At 40.1% G+C, this 23,699-nt stretch overlaps 1 protein-coding gene across 3 annotated transcripts in view; it reads right to left on the reverse strand.

Annotated features, from left to right (window-relative positions):
* CSMD2 (CUB and Sushi multiple domains 2) overlaps nucleotides 1–23,699 on the reverse strand; it is a 1,275,366-nt gene that overhangs the window by 365,136 nt on the left and 886,531 nt on the right. For 2 of the 3 annotated variants that reach the window (XM_089673879.1, XM_089673878.1), the window contains exon 12: nucleotides 22,680–22,792. The exons of the other annotated variant lie outside the window; for it this stretch is intronic. In XM_089673879.1, coding sequence (XP_089530005.1) covers nucleotides 22,680–22,792 — 113 coding nt within the window. The remainder of the gene's footprint in view (nucleotides 1–22,679; nucleotides 22,793–23,699) is intronic. 3 annotated transcript variants of the gene reach the window in all.

Below are 23,699 nucleotides of genomic sequence, written 5' to 3' on the forward strand. Positions count from 1 at the left end.
GATTGGCCATAGTGATGTGAATAGCAGTCCATCAGAGGATAACTCTTTGGCATCCTATTTTACTCACGGACCTTTCGTTTACTTATACTTTTAATTGTGATTTATATACATTTTCCCAGTTGCTATTCTGACTATTCTGAGGTATTAGTGCATTGCCTTTATGTGTTGTTTTACTGCTGTACTGTTTATTTTCCATGCAGGCTGTTTAGGCAGGAACTGTGGTGGTGGGTCACTGGGTGTCCCATAGGGCATTGGGAGGGATCTGGGAGGGTTACCTTGGGTCTGAGCAGTATAGTATTTTATTTATTTTCCGTTTTTTCCTTGTGATTCTCTATTTTGATCACATCTATTATTGTTGGGTATATTTATGGTTATTTGATAATAAACTTTTTAAATTTCTAAAACTGGGTAGCCTGAATTGGTGTCTCCTTGGCCACATTTTCTTCTCTTCTGTTGTTTATCCTAATAAAGGGCCCCGTGAAGGCAGTAAAGGGACTGATGCAAAGGGCCCTGGGACGAGGTCACGGGCCCATCATGATTTCTTGCACCGGGGCCCCGAAGGTTCTAGTTGTGCCTCTGAACCACAGTATATGTACATATATATATATATATATATATATATATATATATATAATGTCATTGGGTCAATGTATCATTATAGGGTTTATGCCTGCACAGTGTTATATTAAATACATTTCTATTGCCCAACCGATCACTCCTAATTGTGATTCTTGCAGTGCAGTTATAAATGCAACAATGACTCTTACTGGTTGCTGTGAGCAACAAGAAATGTCCCAGCTTGAACACATTGCATACAAAAGTCAATGCGCAGAGTAGTGAATAATATGATGAAGGACAAGGTCCTCCATAGGGAACCAAAATCATGCCTTTGCCTGTAAACAATTTTGAAGCTGGTTACATCCCTGTTTATAATTTAATACAAAAAAACCCAAGTTTATCAATTTTTTTCACATCCAGTTCTAAAAATACATTTATAGAATTCAGGCAGATTTGCTTCCTATAACCCAGTTCTGTCCCCATGGTATCATGGGATGAGACCTAAACAACCGAGGGAGATCCCATTAATGGATTAAAGCATCAAGAAAAGGACAGAAGAAAAAGAACAACAAAAGAACAAAAATGCTAAGAACTGATGAATATAGGCAGAAGGCAATTTTCTGTGTAGTATGAGAAATCCCATTGCAGCAGGTAGCGGAAAAATGTCAGACAGAGTTGAGCAAGTACTTTTGACACATTTCTAAACAGAGATCAAGCGGACTGTTTTCAAAGCTAGTTACGTTTTGTTCTTTTTACTGCCATTTTTGTTATTTTCCATAGAATGATCAAACAGGGGCTACAGAAAATAGGATGATGGGGTAACAACTGTGGCAAAAAACAGCTTGAACTTTAAAGCCTCAGGAGTAATGTATTCTACTGATAATAGCAAACACACAAAGCATATGGTAAATGAAAACAAGAAAAATACAATATTAAAATATAGAAAAGACCCTAACTGAAGGTCTTATAATGAGTGCTCTGATTTTAATATCATTTTCCAACAAGCAGAATTGGTAATAAAGGGCAGATTTGTGTTTCCTTCATCAATGGACACACACTGGTCCCTTTTTTATTTTAAAGCTAACCTCTTGCTGCCCCAATAAAGTTATGGTTATATTTCTGATGCTCAGTTATATTACATGCAGTAAACAAAATAATTCAGTGTAGCTTAGGGTGTGGTTCCCATCATCCCTATTTCTTTAGTATTATATTACATGTGGTTTTCATTTTGACAGCCCATGCAGGGCAGCAGGGGAATGTCTGGGTTCACTGTAAGCAGAAGCACCTGTCAGTTAGAAGGCTGAAGGGCTCCATCACCCCCCCCCCATCTCTCAATCAGAGCCACATTACCTATAATGGGTGTTACTATATTGGCAGTGCATGGCCATTTTGTTTTCTTGAATCCCCCCACCAGATCAATACCTGTGTCACCATCACTTGCCAGGAGACTGAACAAAAACTGAACCCAGTAAGGTACAGAAATAATAGGATTGACATTTTCAGAATGCAGTTCAGCTTTAATCTCAATTATTTACTAAATATCCTGCTAATAAAAAAACAAAATCCTTTTCCCTAGTTTTTTTTGGCAATCATTTTGTTACACAAGGGATAAGCATGTTGTGTAAACTCAATAGAGGGATTAATTTCTTTTGTCTTACAGCAGCCTTGAAGTGAGATTTTTGTCAAGGGTTCAGAAGCCTGAGAGTGGACATAAGAACACAAGGGAGTTGAAGTTGACAAGAGTTAGCTGTATATAATAATTATATACCATTACATTTTTATTCAAAATAAAAATCACTTCATATGTGCCATTTTATGGGAAAGAGAATAAAAACCCTATTCCATTGTCTAAAAAATATATTTTATAGTCCTTAAATAATTTGTAAACTGAAAATTTCATATTCCTGCCAGTCCCACTGCTTTTCTATAAAAAAAACTGACTACACTAGCATGGAGAGCACAGCGTGGTCAGTTTTCTAGCTGGGCTGGGAACTCAGTCTACTCTCCTCCAATGATCAGACTTCTGCTGGCATGCCACCCTGCATCACCTTTCACTGGAAACACCAGTGTCCTGCTGTTTCTTCTCCCCTAGTTCTTACACAGCTGAGAACAGAGGGTATGTAAACACCTATAAAAAAGGGAAAAAGGTATACAGTATATAACGTTTTTTTATCTATTATATATATCAATGTTTTGCCTTTCATTTCTATTTTAAGCTGAATAGGTTGTTTTACAAGGTGATGGTTTACAATCACTTGAATGCCAATGGAATACCTAGTCACAGCCGTGCTGGAATGTCCTAGATGCCCCTCCACTCTCCTACCTTTTCTTTCCCCCTTTTCTTCCCTATATACTCCTCCTTCATCGTGCAGCAGAAAAAATACCAAGTGGTCCATCGGGTTAGCCCCATTTTTTTTATTTATAAATGGTTTTATAATTTTTTTTTTCCACAAAGGTATTTATTGAGAAAAGATAAAACATATATAAAACAAAAGCAGTGTTCAAACATTGAAGTACATTGTATCTTTTTAGGCAGAATCGAACATGACATATATCAACAAAAACATTGGTGGTCTCGTCTCAATAGAAGAGCTATTAAGGTCTTTCACAAAGACGTATACAACATAACATTTTTTCTAGTATATTAACACCATATAAAGGGACCCCCCGAGTCAGTGACAAGGGAGTATTGGTTTGCTTAGACCTCGAGGCTAGTAAGCCAAGAGGCTTAGCTTAGCATGATGTAGGGAAAGCTGGTTCTACATGTAGGTCTATCAATTCTAATGTCAAAAGTGTTACCCAGGCTATGATTACCACGAAGTGGAGATGGTGTGGTTTAGCACTGAGTAAGGAGTAGGATATGCTGATGTTTATAATGGGCCATGTTAGAGCATGGAGAAGGGCATGATATAGTCGGGCCTGGAGCTGCGGACATCACATTGGTAGGGGTCTCCGTACGCCAAAAGATAAGGAAAGAAAAAAGGAAGGGGTTAAGATAAAAAGTAAGATACTAGGGGAGGTATTAGGTGGTAGGGAGAAGGATGCAGCCAGGGGAGGAAGGGGAAGGTGGGCAGAAGGGAAAAAAAAGGGGGGGTGGAGTGAGGGGGAAAGGGGAAGGGACCATCTTTTACTCCCCCCTCCTTGTCTTGTGGGGAGTCTGTTTGGCCAGTCTCGGGCAGATATAGACATTAGGGAGAATACAAGAAAGAGTTAAGGTCTGTAAGTCAGAGCCTCTCCTATAACAAACAGCGATTCAGGGTAGGGTAGGTTTGAATTAATGAGTGGGACCGTCAGATGGCTGGGCAGGGGGATTTACCAGGTGGGAAAATTCTGTGGTCATCTGAAAGTGGGTACAGCAGGCCCATTTAGTTGAAATTTTGTAGGGGAGTCATGGGCTATATATATATAAATATATATAAATTGTATACCTAATTTCTTTTTTTAAACTTGTTTGTCTGAGTACAGATCTATGTTTGTCTCAACCATGTTTGAAACCACTTACTGTTGACTGACTCACTACCTCTTCTGGTAGCCTATTCAAAGCATCAACTACTCTTTCAGTAAAATAATACTTTCTAAGATTAGTTTTGAACTTTCCTTCTGCTAACTTAAGGTCATGTCTTGTGTTCTTGATAATGACTTCATATTGAAAATACTGCCCTTCTAAACATTATTCACATCCTTGATGATTTAAAGGTTTCAATCATATCTCCCCTATTCTTTCTTTCCTCCAGACTGTACATATTAAATTCCTGAAATCTCTCCTGATATGTTTCTTCTGATATGTTTTATCCCTCAGATATTTCACCACTTTTGTTGCCTATCACTGGACCCAATATCTTATCAATATATTTTTGTAAATGAGGTCTCCAAAACTGGACACATAATCCTAAGTGAAGTGTAACCAAAGATCTATATACAGGTGAAACTCGAAAAATTAGAATGTCATGCAAAAGTTCATTTATTTCAGTAATGCAACTTAAAAGGTGAAACTAATATATGAGATAGACTCACTACATGCAAAGCAAGATAGTTCAAGCCGTGATTTGTCATAACTGTGATGATTATGGCTTACAGCTCATGAAAACCCCAAATCCACAATCTCAGAAAATCAGATCATTACATGCAATCAATAAAACAAGGACAATATCGGACCTCTGAAAAGTGTAAGCATGCATATGTACTCAGTACTTGGTTTGGGCCCCTTTTGCAGCAATTACTGCCTCAATGCGGCGTGGCATGGAAGCTATCAGCCTGTGGCACTGCTGAGGTGTTATGGAAGACCAGGATGCCTTCAGCTCTTCTGCATTGTTCGGTCTCATGTCTCTCATCTTTCTCTTGGCAATGCCCCATAGATTCTCTATGGGTTCAGGTCAGGCGAGTTTGCTGGCCAATCAAGCACAGTAATCCCACGGTCATGGTGCTTTTTGCAGTGTGGGCAGGTGCCAAGTCCTGCTGGAAAATGAAGACAGCATCCCCATAAAGCTCTTCTGAGGAAGGAAGCATGAAGTGCTCCAAAATCTCCTGGTAGACGGCTGCGTTGACCCTGGACTTAAGGAAGCACAGTAGACCAACACCAGCAGATGACATAGCTCCCCAAATCAACACAGACTGTGGAAACTTCACACTGGACTTCAAGCATCTTGCAGTGTGTGCCTCTCCATTCTTCCTCCATACTCCGGGTCCTTGGTTTCTAAATGAGATGCAAAAGTTGCTCTCATTAGAAAAGAGGACTTTGGACCACCGAGCAACAGACCAGGTCTGTTTTTCTTTAGCCCAGGTAAGACGCTTCTGACGTTGTTTGTTGTTCAGGAGCGCCTTGGCAAGAGGAATAGGACATTTGAAGCCCATGTCCAGGGTCCATCTGTGTGTGGTGGCTCTTGATGCACTGACTCCAGCCTCAGTCCACTCCTTGTGAAAGTCCCCAACACTTTTGAATGGCCTTTTCCTGACAATCCTCTCCAGGCTGCAGTCATCCCTGCTGCTTGTGCACCTTTTTCTTCCACCCTTTTCCCTTCCACATAACTTTCTATTAATGTGCTTTGATACAGCACTTTGGGAACATCCAACTTCTTTTTCAATTACCTTTTGAGGCTTTCTCTCCTTATGGAGGGTGTCAATGATGGTTTTCTGCACAACTGTCAGGTCAGCAGTCTTTCCCATGATTGTGATTCCTACTAAACCAGACTGAGAGACCATTTAAAGGCTCAAGAACCCTTTGCAGGTGTTATGGCTTAATTAGCTGATTAGTGGGACACTTTGAGCCTAGAATATTGCACCTTTTCACAATATTCTAATTTTCTGAGATTGTGGTTTTGGGTTTTCATGAGCTGTAAGCCATAATCATCACAATTATGACAAATCACAGCTTGAACTATCTTGCTTTGCATGTAATGAGTCTATCCCATATATTAGTTTTACCTTTTAAGTTGCATTACTGAAATAAATGAACTTTTGCACGATATTCAAATTTTTCGAGTTTCGCCTGTAGGGGAATCAGGACCTTCTTCCTCCTGCTGGTGATCTCTAAGTGATGCAGCCTACAATTTAATTCACTTTTCCCACTGCCTGGTAACACTTGTTGCTCCTTTTGCAATCATCTGAAATAAGTACTCCCAATTTTATTCCTCTGTAATGCTGTCCAACACTGTACCTCCAATAGTGTAGTCTATAAATGGATTCTTTTTCCCTAGGAGCATTATTTTCCATGTAGGAACATTGACCTGAAGTTTCCACTGTTTTGACCAATCTTTTAAGCAATGCCAAATCATATTCTATATAACAGACACCTATAGGTATGTCAACCCAATTGCACACCCTTGTGTCATCAGCAAAAAGACATAACTTACCCACTAACCCTTTAGTTATATCACTAGAACAGGACCTAGAACTGGCCTCTGTTCTGAATGAACCCCATTTACCCCCAGCCATCTGTATATCCACTGAACCACCCAATGTTTAAGTCCTAACTTATACAACTTTTTTATTAGATTAATATGTGTAACTGTATCAAATGCTTTGCTGAAATCAAGGTAAGCTATGCCCACAGCACCACCCTGGCCCAAAACCCTGGTCTCTAGTCTTTACCTTATTTCCCCTGTTCCCTCACTAACTCTTTTTCCTTTTCATATATGTCGGCTTTTTTTCAAAAGTTAATTAAGTGAAAGATTAATCAGTAAAGATTTAAAGATTAGTCGGTGACCTAGCTGCATATCCAAATTACTTTCATACCTGTAAGCTTTGGGCCAATTTTAATATAGTTCTTAACTGGCTGTATTGACCGCCTAAACATCCCAGAGAATGTTGTATCATTGTACTACTGTGTTGTACTTTTGTACCACTTTGCACTCCTCATTACATGTTGGGTCATACCTCAAAATCTCTGTTGTATGTGTCTACACCAAAGGATTTAATGTAAAAACTTTCTTAAAAAAACGGTTTCACGCTGACAGAGAGCTCTACCATAACCATTATCCATAATCAGAGTGCTACTAAGACTCTGACCACTGAAGATAATTCCAAGGGTTGAGGAGTCTTGTATATCTCCCCTGTCCCCAGGTCTGATAACCACCTCTTGTGCCATTACACTAGTAAATCTGCAACAATTCTACTTAAATTACCTCATAAACCAGATGCAATTTTGTCCTTTCCAATCTTTTTTATTATTAAAAAGCAGTTGATTGAACTTAGAAACTGCGTAACTGCACATCTGAAATTCTGAAAAATGATGACTTGCACCTAGTGTCAACTAGATGGAAGATATCTGATATTGGCTGGGAATAGTACACAAAATGCTTGGTTCTGACACATTTGTTTGCAGCTGCTGTGCAATAACATACAGCATAGTGTTTTGAATTGTGACATGAGGTGAAGTAAGGAATGGCTATTTAAAGCAAATCTGTCATATGTGAAGCATGGACCATGGGACCGTAAAGCAGAAAGAGACATAGCAACCATTTATTTTCATGCTGCCACTTTTTTTTTTTTTTTACGGAAAACTACACTAAAGATACATAGGGGTTGATTTACTGACGGTAAATATACACTTTTTGAAAGCACAGTTGCACCCTGCTAGAGCAGTTGCTCCAGAGCTTAGTAAATGAGCAGAAACTCTGCTAACATCCATCATTCAATCATGTGCAAGCAAAAATGATGTTTTTTTTAATTTTCCTTGCATGTGATTGGGCATTCTTTGCAAAGTGAAGCTTTACCTCATTAACTATGCTCACAATATTCTGCACCCAAATGCTACAGATATTTAATGTTGTTTCATAAAGTTGTTGCCCTGTCTAATTGGTAAACTGCAGTATGTCCAAGTACTCTTTTATTGGTGAAAAATATCTTTAATAGTATATATAGGATATAGAAAACAAGATATGAACATATTAACCCCTTGGCACCAGCACCTCCTGGCCCTTTAAGGGTTTCAGAAGCTGGAAGGCGGGGTGGGGTTTAGGGTCATGTGACCGCCGTGACATCGGTCACATGATCGGGAAAGGTCCTGATCAAAAGAGGAGATCAGGACCTTTCTGTGAGCACCAGACGTGTGCTGGGAACGTGCAAGGCGCATGCTCTCAGAACATATTTTTTTTTTAATAGAACGCAAATGCGCAGCTGCTTGGCATCTAGGCCCAGACGCCGGGAGGCCTCACATTTGCATTCGGCCGGCGCGAAGAGGTTAAAGGATAAGTTCACCTTTCATAACGTGTTATATGTTACACCCATATATATTATGAGTGCAGTGGCCCCTGCTCCCCAGCTTTGATAGCTATCAGGGGAGCTTCTCTCCCCCTGCTGGCCATTGATTCCAAAAAAGACATCTAATCTTTAAAAATGTTGTATGGACTCCTTAAGCACATTATGAACAAAATACATCTGAGAAAGTATAACATTTTTTTTTTAACAGAGCACTTTTTGCAGTTTTTTTTTTCTAAATTGTACTGTTATAAACACGTTGGGGTTGTATTGTAAGTGACATGGAAAATAGATATAGGTGTATTTTCCTATGTATACAGTAGGTGGCACTAGAAAAGTTTTGAACAGTTTCAGTATGCATAAGCATAGCATTAGCAAACCCCTGGTGTTTAAGACAGCTGTGTTAAATTTCAAGAACACTTGCGTCAATCTCTTTCAGAAAAAAGTGGCATGTGCACAGCATAGTTCCATCGTGTTAAGATTTCGTGGTTGAGGCTGCTGCACTAAAGAATTGTAAAACAGTAATTGTAATGTTCCGAAACAGAAGAAAAATGCTTATGAAGTCCCATTTAAATACTGTCGTGCTGAGAGCTATGTCTGCATGTAAACACTTTATATACTGTACGCCAATAATTATTGCTGCAACAATAGCTTTCCTTTTTCTAGCATCAAATAGGTTAACAGGAGCTCCCCCCCCTCCCTGGCACTAATTCACAGCGACTGCTGTACACACATTATTTCCATCCTGTCCTTTAGCTTGCACTCCATTAAACCGTTCTGTTAGTAGAGTTCAACACCAGCCATCAGCAGGGAGAGATCGGAAAAGTGGGGAGGGGATGAGATGGGAGAAAGCATTAGCCAGAAATGCCCTTTAAATATTCAGCAAACATCCATTAGACAGGTCAGGCACTCAGGAAACAACTCTGGAGGTGGTGTGCCCACAGCTAGTGGACTGGGGTGTTATTTGGATAATCAGCTGGAATTATACATGTAGGAAAAACGGTGCTGCTGTACTGGGGAAGACATACGACAATGAAAGAGATCTCTGTCTAGGAACAAACAACATACTTGAAATGGCACATTGCATCCCCGGGAACGTGCTCATCAATACTTACATCTGTGCATTGATTTTACAATTTATCAAATTGTTTACCCATCAATCCATCACTTTAACTATAGATCTTCTCAGTTCTATATAGTCAATCTTTCAGTTACATTTATTTAAAGAAGTGAACCATTCATTTGGAGTGCATACAATTCTTTCTGCAACATGATAAGCAATAGCATCTCTAAAAATTATACTGAATCTGTCAAAAGTTAAATTTGGGAAGTATGAGCCTGATCACTTCCTCTATATCATGTCACAAACCAAAATATTCTGTGGAAAATACAGTAGTTGAAGACCATGAGGTTTAAACCTGAAGTTTGACTCCTTGCTGCCAGCATATATGTTGCCTCTCGGTGGGTGGGTCTTCATGCCAAGAGGCTGCATAAATGCGTACTCAAAAAATAAAACAGAACTGTGCTGAGAGCGTGTACCGTTCACGTTGCTGACACAGTTATCAGCAGCTAACAGAGAGCTTCCAATCTCTACTTGCGATCAGAAGCTTTCCGATCAGGTGACCATTTTGACAGCCAATCACAACGATCACATGGTCACAAACCCCGCCCCACCTCCTGACATCCAAAACCCCTTAAAGGGCCAGGAAGCGCCAATGCATATGGTTAATATGCTTACATTTATTTTACCTACTCTGGTTACTCCCTCCTCCCCCTCGACATACCTTTATTAGATATGGTGAAATCATCACTTGGTCTCTGTGCTTTTCTACACTGCTCAAAAAAAATAAAGGAACACTTTGAAAACACATAAGATCTCAATGATGAAAAATATGCTGGGTATCAATACTTATATGGACTTGGTAATGTGTTTGAAACATAAGGACACCCCATCGTTTGATGGAAATGAAAATGATCAACCTACAGAGGACCCCAAAAAATAAAGTGAAAAAATGAAAAAGGCTAGTCCATTTTGCTGAAATTTTATTGCAGCAATTCAAAATGGTACTCAGTAGTTTGTATGGCACCCATGTGCTTGTATGCATGCCTGACAACATTGGGGCATGCTCCTAATGAGACGATGGATGGTGTCCTGGGGTATTTCCTCCCTGATCTGGACAAGGGCATCTGGACAGTCTGAGGTGCAACCTGGAGGCATCTGATGGACCAAAAAATGATATCCCAGAGGTGTTCTATTGTATTTTGGTCAGGCAAGCATGGGGGCTATTCAATGGTATCAATTCCTTCATCCTCCAGGAACTGCCTGCATACTCTCGCCACATGAGGCTGGGCATTGTCATGCATCAGGAGGAACCCAGGACCCACTGCACCAGCGTAGGGTCTGACAATGGGTCCAAGGATTTCATCCTGATACCTAATGGCAGTCAAGGTGCTATTGTCTAGCCTTTAGAGGTCTGTGCATCCCTCCATAGATATGTTTATCCAGACCACCACTGACCCACCACCAAAACGGTGATGCTAATGATGTTGCAGGCAGCATAATGTTCTCCAGTGAATCTGCCCTCATCTGCAAAAAGCACAGGGCGCCACTGGTGGACGTGCCAATTCTGGTGTTCAATGGCAAATGCCAATCAAGCTCTATGGTGCCTGGCAGTGAGCACAGGGCCCACTAGAGGACATTGGGCCCTCAGGCCACCCTCATGAAGTCTGTTTCTGATTGTTTGGTCAGAGACATTCACACCAGTGGCCTGCTGGATGTCATTTTGTAGGGCTTTGGCAGTGCTCCTCCTCTACCTCCTTGCACAAAGGAGCAGGTACCGGTCCTGATGATGGGTTAAGGACCTTCTACAGCCCTGTCCAGCATTCCTAGAGTAACTGCCTGTCTCCTGGAATCTCCCCTATGCTCTTGATAATGTGCTGGGAAGTACAGCAAACCTTCTGGCAATGGAACGTATTGATGTGCCATCCTGCCTGTGGACTGCCTGTGCAACCTCTGTAGGGTCCAGGTCTCGTCTCATGCTTCCAGTAGTGACACTGACCTTATCCAAATGCAAAACTAGTGAAAAACAGTCAGAAAAGATGAGTAGGGAAAAAGAATGTCAGTGGCCTCCACCTGTAAACCCATTCCTGTTTTGGGGGTTGTCTCATTGTTGCCCATCTAGTGCACCTGGTGTTAATTTCATTAACACCAAAGCAGCTGAAACTGATTAACAACCCCCTCTGCTACTTGACTGACCAGATCAATATCTTAGCAATTGAATTGACTTGATGCTATACTCTGATTAAACAGTGTTCCTTAAATTTTTTGAGCTGTGTACATAATGCAGGCAGGTCATGGCTGGTGAGAGAGGTTGATGAGGTGTCATGAATAGCTTACTGTATTCCTCTCAGGAACCCTCAGTCCTGATGTAAGCAGTGGGCTGGCTCTTGGGGAGGAGGTATACAAATATCATAATGCCTTCATGGCTGGCTGTCAGTCTAGATGAGTGGGCAGTTCTAGGGCAGACTATATTTGCCTGCAAACTGCCCCAGATAATGCATAGGTTGGAAATTAGTTTGTATGTAAAGTGTGCTATTTACTTTTATTATGGATAGCTATCAAACGAAAGTGGGGGGTAAATGTTCCTGTGGCACTGCTTTTACAAATAAAAGTCAACATCAAAGTGGGAAAACTGAGTTTGTGTAGTGAGTGGTGCTTCTTAATGGTTACTTTATAAAGCACTTACTCTAGATAAAAATTGAGGTTACTTGTCCACAACAGAAGCTTTTTTATCTTTTTTTTTAAAGAACAATTACAATCATGTCATCATCAAAACAGCACTGATCTGCTAAACATTATAGAATTATAGACCTGTGCTGCCTCTAGTCTTGTTATCCAGGTACCCCTATCAAACAGCTTAACCAGGTTCTGTACTCCCTGTGACCTCTGTCCAGAAATGGGGCAATGCAGCCCGGTTTAGGAACTGCCACAGCTTGTGACTAGACAATGAAATAGCAGAAGTATAGGGCAAGCTGCTCCCAAGCCCTGAATCAGGTCACCCTCATGGAAGATCAAGGGCTGACACCAGCAGGGGTTCATCCTATGGTCTACAAACTGCACAAATCCAAGAGAAAAAACTGGCTGGATTCCAGAGAAATTTCACATGCTGGTAAGTTTATTGAACAGAAGGTCCCCATCTGGGACCTCTTCCACTGACGCATTTCACCCACAAGGCTGTGTTTAATTGTAGAGGATATCAACAATTAAAAGGTTCTCTAGGTAGTCAATCTTCCCTTCCCCCCAGCCTGTGTGCTGTGGTAAAGAAGATTACAGTTGGCTGACATCAAGAATGATTTAGGTATTTTTTTCTAGTCATGTGTTAAATTATGTTTACTGATTTCTTAATGAAAGTATTACTGGACTAATTGGTGCCATTAATGTTTTTTATTCATTATTTTTTTTAATTAAAGCAAATGAAAAACCCATATAGAAAATATAAAACAGAAACATTTCCTGCTCAAATTCAGGCTTATTATGAACATTTCAGTAATACTTCTTAATCCTACGCTTACAGACCTTGCTGCATCCCACAAAAGCATATTAGGAGAAAAATAAAATACCGAAAAAAAAGTGTTGACTTTAAAATCTGCCTGGAGTTCAGGTTTATTTGAAAAATGAGGCGTATATAGTTTAGATCACCTTCTCTGTCTGTTTTATAGCTTGACACATTAAGCTAGGAAGGAAGAGACAGACCTTAATTATCAACACCTTTTATATTTGTTTTATATCCAAGATTAAAGGAACATCTGAGGAATTAAGTTCTAAGCCTAGGAAATGCCTTTGGCTTGTCTCCTCCCAATAATCTGGTTACAGGAGATTAGTAACTCAAACTACAAAAAAAAAAAAAAAATATATACACAAGGAGCTCAGATAGTCACCGAGCCTGGATTAATTAAGGCTGTCTTTCAGATTTAAGAGGAATGAAAAAATGAGCAGAGGCTAGAACAACTAATCCTGATCAGAATGAGGAATCCCAAGTAAATTGAGAAACAATCCACATTTTTAACATGATATCAAATATATCAGTTTTCTACCTGCTTACATTTCTAACCTCATTTGATCACATTTCTTTTTTCACACTAATAATCAGATCAAAGTCAGATTGCAGCAGTGATATGTCAGAGATATGTCAGCAGCACTCCGGGGAACTCCATAGAAGAGTATAACACAGTGGCTAACCTACCAAGGTTGCAAAAGGCCACACTTGCAACCGAGCCCTGGTGTTCAACTACTGTGGGGGTTTCCAATTTATCTTGCTCTCTTGCCCCTGCTATTGACAGCACTGTTCCAGCGTCTCTGTATCCAAGGCAGCGGCATAAGGACTCAGTTCTGGTTACTTTATGGAGCTGATAAGTGCATACATGGGAGGACCGGCACTATTGATTGTAGACAGCTGAGCCCCCCACCGACTGCCTAACAATGGTAATGCTGCAAAGCCTTCTCTGTTGACATGCCAATTAGGATGTGATCTGGGTGATGCTCCCAACTGGATCAAATATGTGGACATAAACACACTATTAGAATCAAAAGTACAATTATATATATATATATATATATATATATATATATATCAAAAATATGTTCAGCAGCCGTGCGTGGGCTCCATGCCAGTAAGGTGAGGGCTCAATAAAAAAAAACTATCATATTTAATATTTGATCTGATAGGGTGCTCCATTGTCAACAGAGAAGGCTATGCAGTGACAACGCTGCTAGGCAACCGGCGGGGAGCTCGGCTGTCTACAAACAATAGTACCAGCCCACTCGCACGTGTGCCCATCAGCCCCATAATGTAACCAGAACTGATTCCTAATGTGCTGCTGGCATGGAGGCGGAGAAGCTGGACCGGTTTTGTCAATAGCAAGAGGAGGCTGGGAGCCCCACAGTGGTGGAATGCCAAGGCCTCAGTGGGAGGATTCCCCCATCCTTCTGGAATGTGTAGCTGGGGGAATTGGATCATATATTTTTTTTTTTTTTGGTCAACCTGTACAAAAAAAAATAAGCAGTCAATGTAAGTGCTACCCGGAACTGGGCAAGTTTGTGAAGCTCTTGGAAGAACAGGAAAGGGGGAATGGAGACAGATGGGGGGAGAGAAAGGAGGTAGATAGGGACAGTTCAGAGATCACAGTGTACTGCAGTGCTCAGTGTTCACTCTCCCTATTGCTGAGGCTGATATCTGGGGGCTTTGGCAGCGGCATCATTTACATTTCCCCACACATCACCTTTCTCTCAGGCACAGCTGCACCCCAAGGATAGAAGTGTAGGCAAGCCGGGCAGATACAGGGGGAACAGGGGCGGGAGAAGGGGAATGCTGTATTTCTCTCTGCTGTCCTGTTTGTGAGGGTAGAGGGGAGTATGCTCACTGGGCTGTGTGAGAGTGTCAAAGACACTCGGCTTAGCTGCAGACACCAGTTCTTAAATGTACGAACTGATTCAGGCTGTTTTTTCAAACTGTTCCTAAAGTAATGGATGGTTTGCAACACTGCTTGGGGCCCCCGTGGTGGTGGAACACCAGGGCCCGATTGCAAGCACAACCTTTTTGACCCTGGTAGTTCCACCACTGGTTTTACTGAGCATTGTTGTATGGTATATGTAAATCCTAACAATGAAATCTATTTAGATGAGAACTTTCTGGGCTCTCTGCTAAGTCTTATCAGTTACATTGTTTTCTGCTATCTCTGTGAACTAAAAACATCTCCACCCATATTATGAAAAAGAGTAAAGGGTGGGGTGTTCTGTAGACCTAGGGTGACCACATGAGTCTCTAGAACACTGAGTGAGCATTGTAATCCTAGGACAGGTTACTGGCTGGATCACATTGTAGGATTACATGAAAAGATAAATCTTATGCAGCCAACACAATGAAGAACTAATTTGTGAAAAAAACAACAATTGTGGCACCTAAATGAGTGAATAGATCAAAAAACGGTGAATGCCAGATCTTAGTCGGTATTAATATCAGCTGCCCATAAATAGTGAAATTGACTTAAATTAGATAAATTCATGAATAGGTAGGCACTAACTGGTTATATCAAATATAGCATGTGACAAAAATATACATGTGAAACTCAAAAAATTAGAATATTGCGCAAAAGTTCATTTATTTCAGTAATGCAACTTAAAAGGTGAAACTAATATATGAGATAGACTCATTACATGCAAAGCAAGATAGTTAAAGCTGTGATTTGTCATAATTGTGATAATTATGGCTTACAGCTCATGAAAACCCCAAATCCACAATCTCAGAAAATTAGAATATTGTGAAAAGGTGCAATATTCTAGGCTCAAAGTGTCCCACTCTAATCAGCTAATTAAGCCATAAGACCTGCAAAAGGTTCCTGAGCCTTTAAATGGTCTCTCAGTCTGGTTCAGTAGGAATCACAATCATGGAAAAGACTGCTGACCTGACAGTTGTGCAGAAAACCATCACTGACACCCTCCATAAGGAGGGAAAGCCTTAAAAGGTAATTGCAAAAGAAGCTGGATGTTCCCAAAGTGCTGTATCAAAGCACGTTAATACAAAGTTATGTGAAAGGGAAAAGGGTGGAAGAAAAAGGTGCACAAGCAGCAGGGATGACCGCAGCCTGGAGAGGATTGTCAGGAAAAGGCCATTCAAAAGTGTTGGGGACTTTCACAAGGAGTGGACTGAGGCTGGAGTCAGTGCATCAAGAGCCACCACACACAGGCGGATCCTGGACATGGGCTTCAAATGTTGTATTCCTCTTGTCAAGCCGCTCCTGAACAACAAACAACGTCAGAAGCGTCTTACCTGGGCTAAAGAAAAACAGACCTGGTCTGTTGCTCAGTGGTCCAAAGTCCTCTTTTCTGATGAGAGTAACTTTTGAATCTCATTTGGAAACCAAGGACCCAGAGTATAGAGGAAGAATGGAGAGGCACACACTGCAAGATGCTTGAAGTCCAGTGTGAAGTTTCCACAGTCTGTGTTGATTTGGGGAGACGTGACATCTGCTGATGTTGGTCCACTGTGCTTCATTAAGTCCAGGGTCAACGCAGCCATCTACCAGGAGATTTTGGAGCACTTCATGCTTCCTTCCGCAGATGAGATTTATGGGGATGCTGACTTCCTTTTCCAGCAGGACTTGGCACCTGCCCACACTGCCAAAAGCACCAAAACCTGGTTCAATGACTGTGAAATTACTGTACTTGATTGGCCAGCAAACTTGTCTGACCTGAACCCCATAGAGAATCTATGGGGCATTGCCAAGAGAAAGATGAGAGACATGAGACCGAACAATGCAGAAGAGCTGAAGGCCGCTATTGAAGCATCCTGGTCTTCCATAACACCTCAGCAGTGCCACAGGCTGATAGCTTCCATGCTGCACCGCATTAAGGCAGTAATTGCTGCAAAAGGGGCCCAAACCAAGTACTCAGTACATATGCATGCTTATACTTTTCAGAGGTCTGATATTGTTCTATGTACAATCCTTGTTTTATTGATTGCATGTAATATTCTAATTTTCGGAGATTGTGGATTTGGGGTTTTCATGAGCTGTAAGCCATAATCATCACAATTATGACAAATCACGGCTTGAACAATCTTGCTTTGCATGTAATGAGTCTATCTCATATATTAGTTTCACCTTTTAAGTTGCATTACTGAAATAAATGAAGTTTTGCACGATATTCTAATTTTTCGAGTTTCACCTGTAGTTTTTTATCGGCAACATATAACAAATAATAGTCCCAAACAGAATGTAATAAATAATGAACATACACTCCATGGTGACAGTCCCATGGAGATGTAGTCCCATAGGTAAAGAATTTTCTTTTTCACCACGTGTAAACAATAAGTGAATTTCTCACTCACCAGAAATTATTCAAAGAAGCGTGATCCCGTCACTTCCGAGTTCCCATGATGTCATATCTAGCTCACTGGTAGCGAGGTTTGGAATGCATGCCGGCCATCACCAGTGGGATTTAATACATACACAGGCTGTACAGACTGGTGCTGGTACCTGGGCACCACTACATCTGCATTTTATCTATTTGTACTATAATTTTCAATAAATACTACACTTAAAGCATTTTAATAAATTTGGCTTATTTGAGCTACTTGGAGCAATATATTTATCTTGAGGAGAGCCTGGGATTTGGAATCCATCCAATATCTGTGTACCCAGAGTCTCGCAATCATTTATCTGGTGGCTGTCATCTTTGGTCCTCTGGAACCATATTCCATATTAAGAGACCAGGAACCAGCTTGCTGCTGGTTGTCAACATTTATGATTAAAAAAGCGCTTTTTGACCACCTTAACGGGGTCAATAATTTCTGGTGAGTGAGAAATTCACTTATTGTTTACACGTGGTGAAAAATAAAATTCTTTACCTACGGGACTACATCTCCATGGGACTGTCACTCAATATATTTTCATTATTTATTACATCCTGTTTGGGACTATTATTTATTTCATGTTGCTGATAGAAAATTATATTTTTTATCACATATTTTTTGTCACATGCTATATTCGAAATAACCAATTAGCACAATTAAGAACTAGTAAAGTGTTCTTGCATTTAGATTTGCTTTACAATGGTTGTAAACCTCTAACATAAAAAATTAACAAAGCATGTTCCTCTATAGTGTATACTTGACTCAAAAGAAATCACTAAGTTTAATTTCTCTCTGCTGCCTCTTCCCTCTGCTATCTGCATGTTTCCCTATGGCAATGTGTAGGTGGGGGGGGTCCATTCCCCCACTCTGGTTTTAGGTCTCACAGTGCTCTGTGCTCTATGCTGTGCAGTGTGGGACATTAGGCCCCCACCCCCTGCCTGCTGGAGCTGAGAAATAACTTTTGATCTGTGTGTTTTAGAAAGCTGTAGAGGAGAAAGGATTACAGATAAGCAGGTACAACTTCAATGGGCATACATTTAAAAAAAAAAAAAAAATATATATATATATATATATATACAAAACCAAACACAGATACTCGCCGATAAGGCTGCACTATCGATCCAATGTTGCAGCTGTCCCCTTATGCCTCTAAGCCAGGGGTAAGCAACCTGCGGCTCTCTACCTGTTGTGGAACTACATTTCCCATGAGGCATTGCAACCTTACAAAACTGACAGTTACAGCTATGACTTGCAGAGGCACGGTGGAACTTGTAGTCCTGCAACAGCTGGAGAGCCGTAGGTTGCCTACCCCTGCTCTAAGGCAAAGGAACTGAGTGATCACATGAACTGTGATTGCTCAGTTCTTGGTTCTCAATGAGAAGAGCGCAGTGAATATCAGTCACCAGCTTTCTGATCTGCCCCTTCAGTGCTCACTGGAGCACCATGCTGTGAAAGGGGTGGAAACAGCTGTCTCAGGCTCCCAGCAGCACACTGACAATCAGGCATCTGTGTGGATCCTAATAATATTGTCAGGATAAATCCAGAGACTGAACCTGCTGTGATGTGAACTAACAGCAGGATTAAGCTTGCTGTTGGCTGATTCTGAGCTTTGGCCATACATTTCTTTTAATCTTCTGCTTAAACTGTTAGCATTTGGTAATAAGAAAATGGTTTACCTTAAAGTATCAACGCAAATACCACATGTGATACTTTATGCATTATTTTAATACTTATTGTGCTAAAATATGATGTAAAAGAAGACTATCACATAACATAGTATTGCTCCTTAAAATATAACTAGCTCCTGTCTAGAAAAAAATTGTGAGGTTCTATGAAGTGATTAGTAAGAAGTGAAAAGGGTCTGGAGAAGCATGACTGCTTAGATGGTGGGTCAGTAATGGTCTGGGGAGGCATATCCATGGAGGTGCGCACAGACCTCTACTGGCTGGACAATGGCACCCTGACTTAGTTATCAGGATGAAATCCTTAGACCCATTGTCAGACCCTACGCTGGTGCAGTGGGTCCTGGGTTCCTCCTGGTGCACGACAATGCCTGGCCTCATGTGGCGAGAGTATGCAGGCAGTTTCTAGAGGATGAAGGAATTGATACCATTGAATGGTCCCCACGCTCACCTGACCAAAATCCAATAGAACACCTCTGGGATATCATGTTTTGGTCCCTCCAACACCGCCAGGTTGCACCTCAGACTGTCCAGGAGCTCAGTGATGCCCTGGTCTAGATCTGGGAGGGAATACCCCAGGACACCATCCATCGTCTAATTAGGATCATGCCCCAATGTTTTAAGGCATGCATATAAGCACCTGGTGGGCATACAAACTACTGAGTACCATTTTGAGTTGATGCAACAAAATTTCAGCAAAATGGACTAGCCTTCTGCATAATTTTTACACTTTGATTTTCGGGGTGTCTTTGAAGTCAGTCCACTGTAGGTTGATAATTTTCATTTCCATCAAACGATGGGGCATCCTTATGTTCCTAACACATTACCCAGTCCATATCAGTATAGATATTCAGCGTGATATTTTTCCCCATTGAGATCTGATGTGTTTTCAAAGTGTTCCTTAAATTTTTTTGAGCAGTGTATAAGCAACCCATCAAAGAATGCTGTTTTGTGTACAATTACTTCTCAAATGATAAACAATGTAAGGTGCAACAATCCGTAACAAGAAGTCAGTGATTAACTTTCATTGATCTACTGCTATTTTCACTATGGACATTAATATGTGATTATTATGGTTGAAACACATCTGCAATTTTTCAACATACAGCCCTATGAGAAATCATGAAGTCAAGGATGTATTGCGGTACATAACACACAACATTAAAAACACACCTATACTTCTCAAACAGTTGTGTTGTAAGGATTTGGCTTGTCCTTTAGATCTTCGATGTTCATCATCTCAATATCTGACTATTCTTACAACATATCATGATTCTTGACAGTTATGGCATGCCAAATATAAATTGCACTGAGCTGCTGGGAAAATAGAATCCATGCTATTACAATCATAAGGATATTTGTTCCCTGTCTTGTTAACTGAGAAGCATTAATACCCACTTGTCAACCAACCGCGGTACATTTACTGTGGCTGATTGGCTCATACAGGCACAATCATGTACCTGTATGTCACTGTGCTTTCTTCTGTGTCCTCATGCTCATGCTGTCATTCAAAGCAGCAATGGCTGTGCTGTCATTTGCTGCAGCACAAGCTGATCAGCAGTTCCCGGCCAATGATTTAAGGCTGGAACACACTGATCAGCTCAGGGAAAGACTGTAGAGAACTCTGTGTTGGTAAACAACACAGAGCTCTCTTAAGACAGCAATGATGTGCTATTTTTTTATCCCTGCAAAGCAGGCAGTAAAACCCAGCACATTGCTTAGTAAAATAACACAATAAACATTCTTAGGCACACATTTAACCCCTTCCCAGGCAGTGTCATGAGTACAGTGATAGTGTATATTATTAGCACTGATCACTGTATTAGTGTCATTGGAGATGTCAGTGGCAATTATTCAGTTCCCCCCTAGTGTCAGTTAGTGTCTGATAGCCCTGTGCACTATCGAAGTCCCACTATAAGTTGTTGATCGGCACCATTACTAATATTAAAAAAAAATAAAAAATTCCAGCATCTATACCATAGTTTGTAGAAGCTATAACTTTCAGGCAAACCAATCAATATGCACTTACTGGGATTTTTTTTAACCAAATACATGTAGCAGAATACATTTTGGCCTAAATTAATGAAGAAATTAAATTTTTGTATTATATATGTTTTATAAGTAAAAAATATTGGTTTTTTTTTTCAAAATGTTGAGTCTTTTTTCATTTATATCACAAAAAATAAAAAAACCTAGTGATGATCAAATACCACCAAAAGAAAGATCTATCTGTATGAAAATTATCTACATTTCCTTTGCATACAGCACTGCATGACTGCATAATTACCAGTTAAAGTAGCACAATGTCAAACAGCAAAAAATAGCCCGTTCATGAAAGGGGTAAAATATTCTGGAGCTTAAGTGGATACACTTAGTTGAAACATCTATCAGTAAATAAAATTGGTTAGCATTAAAACCTAATTCAACATTGAGCTTAAATTAGCTAAATACATTCTAGATGGATCAAAATGGCATGCAAAGTCTTTATGGGTGTATTCTTTTAAAAGCCACAGCTAGAGTATAAAAATCTGTTCTCTGCCAGCAACCGCAAAAGAAGAAGTGGTTTCCTTTCAGAGGTCCTATCTATCCCTACTGAATCATAGCTAAAGCTCTCCAATCAGTGAGGAACATGAGCTATGATCTTCGCCGAGATATAGGGAGGCATTTTTAGATTTCAGCAATGAGACCAATACTTCCACAAAGAGAGCTGCTGGCATGGGACATCTTTTTATATGTAGACTGTGGCTGCATTAGAAAGAGATCAAGCATCGAATACCTTTTGCTTTAATGCACATAGACTGTATTTAGCTGATTTAAATTGAAGGTTCCATTGGGTTTTATGTCTTATGTCTAAAAAAATCTCTAAAGCATAAAACAAGCAGTTGAATGAATCCTTTCATACCCTAGACACACAATAGTAAGTTTGTTATTGGTTGCTGGGCTGTGCAATGTAACTGGAGCTCTGAGAATGTGAACTGTTGACTGTTGGGACTAAATCTTTTTTTTCCCCCTATTTGTCTAACAGACTAGTGCAAAAACAGAAATATAGATGCTATTTCATTGGGTATCTCACATACTGTATTATTTCTCATCTGCCTAGATAATATTGCATTCCAATTCACGCTTAGCTTTTCCAGTCTCATGATTTGAAATATAGATTTATTTTTCATTTACGTATTTCAGGCATTTATATAGTACTTGCGATTTAAACAGTACTATAGATACTGCAACTTCACATCAGTCTCTGCCCTCAACAAGCCCTCATCAAGGGTCCATATCTCACATGCCTACATACCAAGGGCAAGCCTTAACCATTTAAACTATATAAATATATTGATGTACATATAGAGCTGAGCAGCAGGTCACCCATGTGAATAAGTATATGGATATCTATTTTTCAATTGCTCTATTGTTTTATATTTAGGGAAGATACAGTAAGTACACCTAAAACCATTTCTGAATAACTAACTGAACTACTGTATATTTATTCTTTTTTGCATAGTGGTAGACATTTGCTATGTTATTGGAAGTGCCCAATATATGTTGTTTTTTTACCTTCAGGGAAATCACCAGGCTTTCAAAGCAACATTGGAAGATTTGTCTGTTTTACTGATGTACCTAAATCTGCTTGGTTGATATTGGCACCATGGTCTATTTACTGAATACAAAGGCAATTAATAAAAGTTATATGCAATACAATCTGTTTTAATGAAATCCACACAATTGTTCTGAAAGTAGATAATTTCTGTTCTTTTCACTGATTATTAAAGTGAACTAATGAAGCATATGGTGAAACATCTGCGTACACACAGCAATCCTATTCAGACAGGCTCACCTTCATAAGATGCTTTGAATCCCAAGTTACTTCCAGAGGAGTCTGTCCTGAAGAGAAGCCACATCTGGTGATTGGAACTCACTATGAGATCTGGAACACTGGCTCCTGTGAGACTGTTATAGAACAGGTAAAAGGCAATTAAGATTTGGAGCAATGACTAAAGAAAACCCCTACCTGTTCATTACCAGTACATGAGTGATAGGTCAGCTGTGTGCACACAAAAAGCTCTGCTTAGAACATTTTGGATTGTTCGTTTTCTGTTTTTTATTGATGTGCCATATGTTTTATATGCAATTTTGACTCTTGTTTCATTATGTTCTTAGTGCAGAATAATGAATATGACACCTAACTCTGCCATTTGTGGTAGCAACTGATGAATTATCTAGTAGTATTTTGTAGATTTTTGTGTTTTGGGGTGAAATATAAACAATTGAGTACTGTCCGTGATACTTTTTTTATTTGCACTAACATACAATTTTGAGGACAAGCTTTCGGGGTATGTCACCTTCTTCAAAGTCCAAACAGTACTATTACAAATCACAAAGTTTAAGCGTCACGGACAGTACTCAATTGTTTCTGTCGCAAATGCACTAATACGGCTACAATCACCTCAAGCAAAAGAGGTGAAATATGAAAGCAAACCTGTATATTAACCTGACCCTACCCAAGTATGGCATACATATTTAAGTTATTTTTAACACACCCAAGCAGTTTAAAGACACGAGGTTGCATGGTTGTACTCTAGCTCTCCTCCCCTTCCCTCTCATGCTTCCCTTAATGCCAATGAGGCCACCCAGCACTTTTATCGTCAATAGGGAGGTGAAGGGGGCAGATCATCACTCTGGTCACAACTGCTGCCACAATGCAGCATTACTACAGGGCTTTGGAACAAGGATTTTTTTGTCATTAAACCCTTAATCAGGATTGTTTTATCATGCTGGTAGAAGAGGAAGAGAGAAGGGAAACATCAAGCATTTACTATAACAGTCCACCTATGTGACTATGTTCATTTGTAAGTCA

The sequence above is a fragment of the Staurois parvus genome, unplaced genomic scaffold, assembly GCF_062004578.1.
Source record: "Staurois parvus isolate SC_StPar_1 unplaced genomic scaffold, SC_StPar_1.0 ptg000145l, whole genome shotgun sequence".
NCBI lineage: Eukaryota > Metazoa > Chordata > Amphibia > Anura > Ranidae > Staurois > Staurois parvus.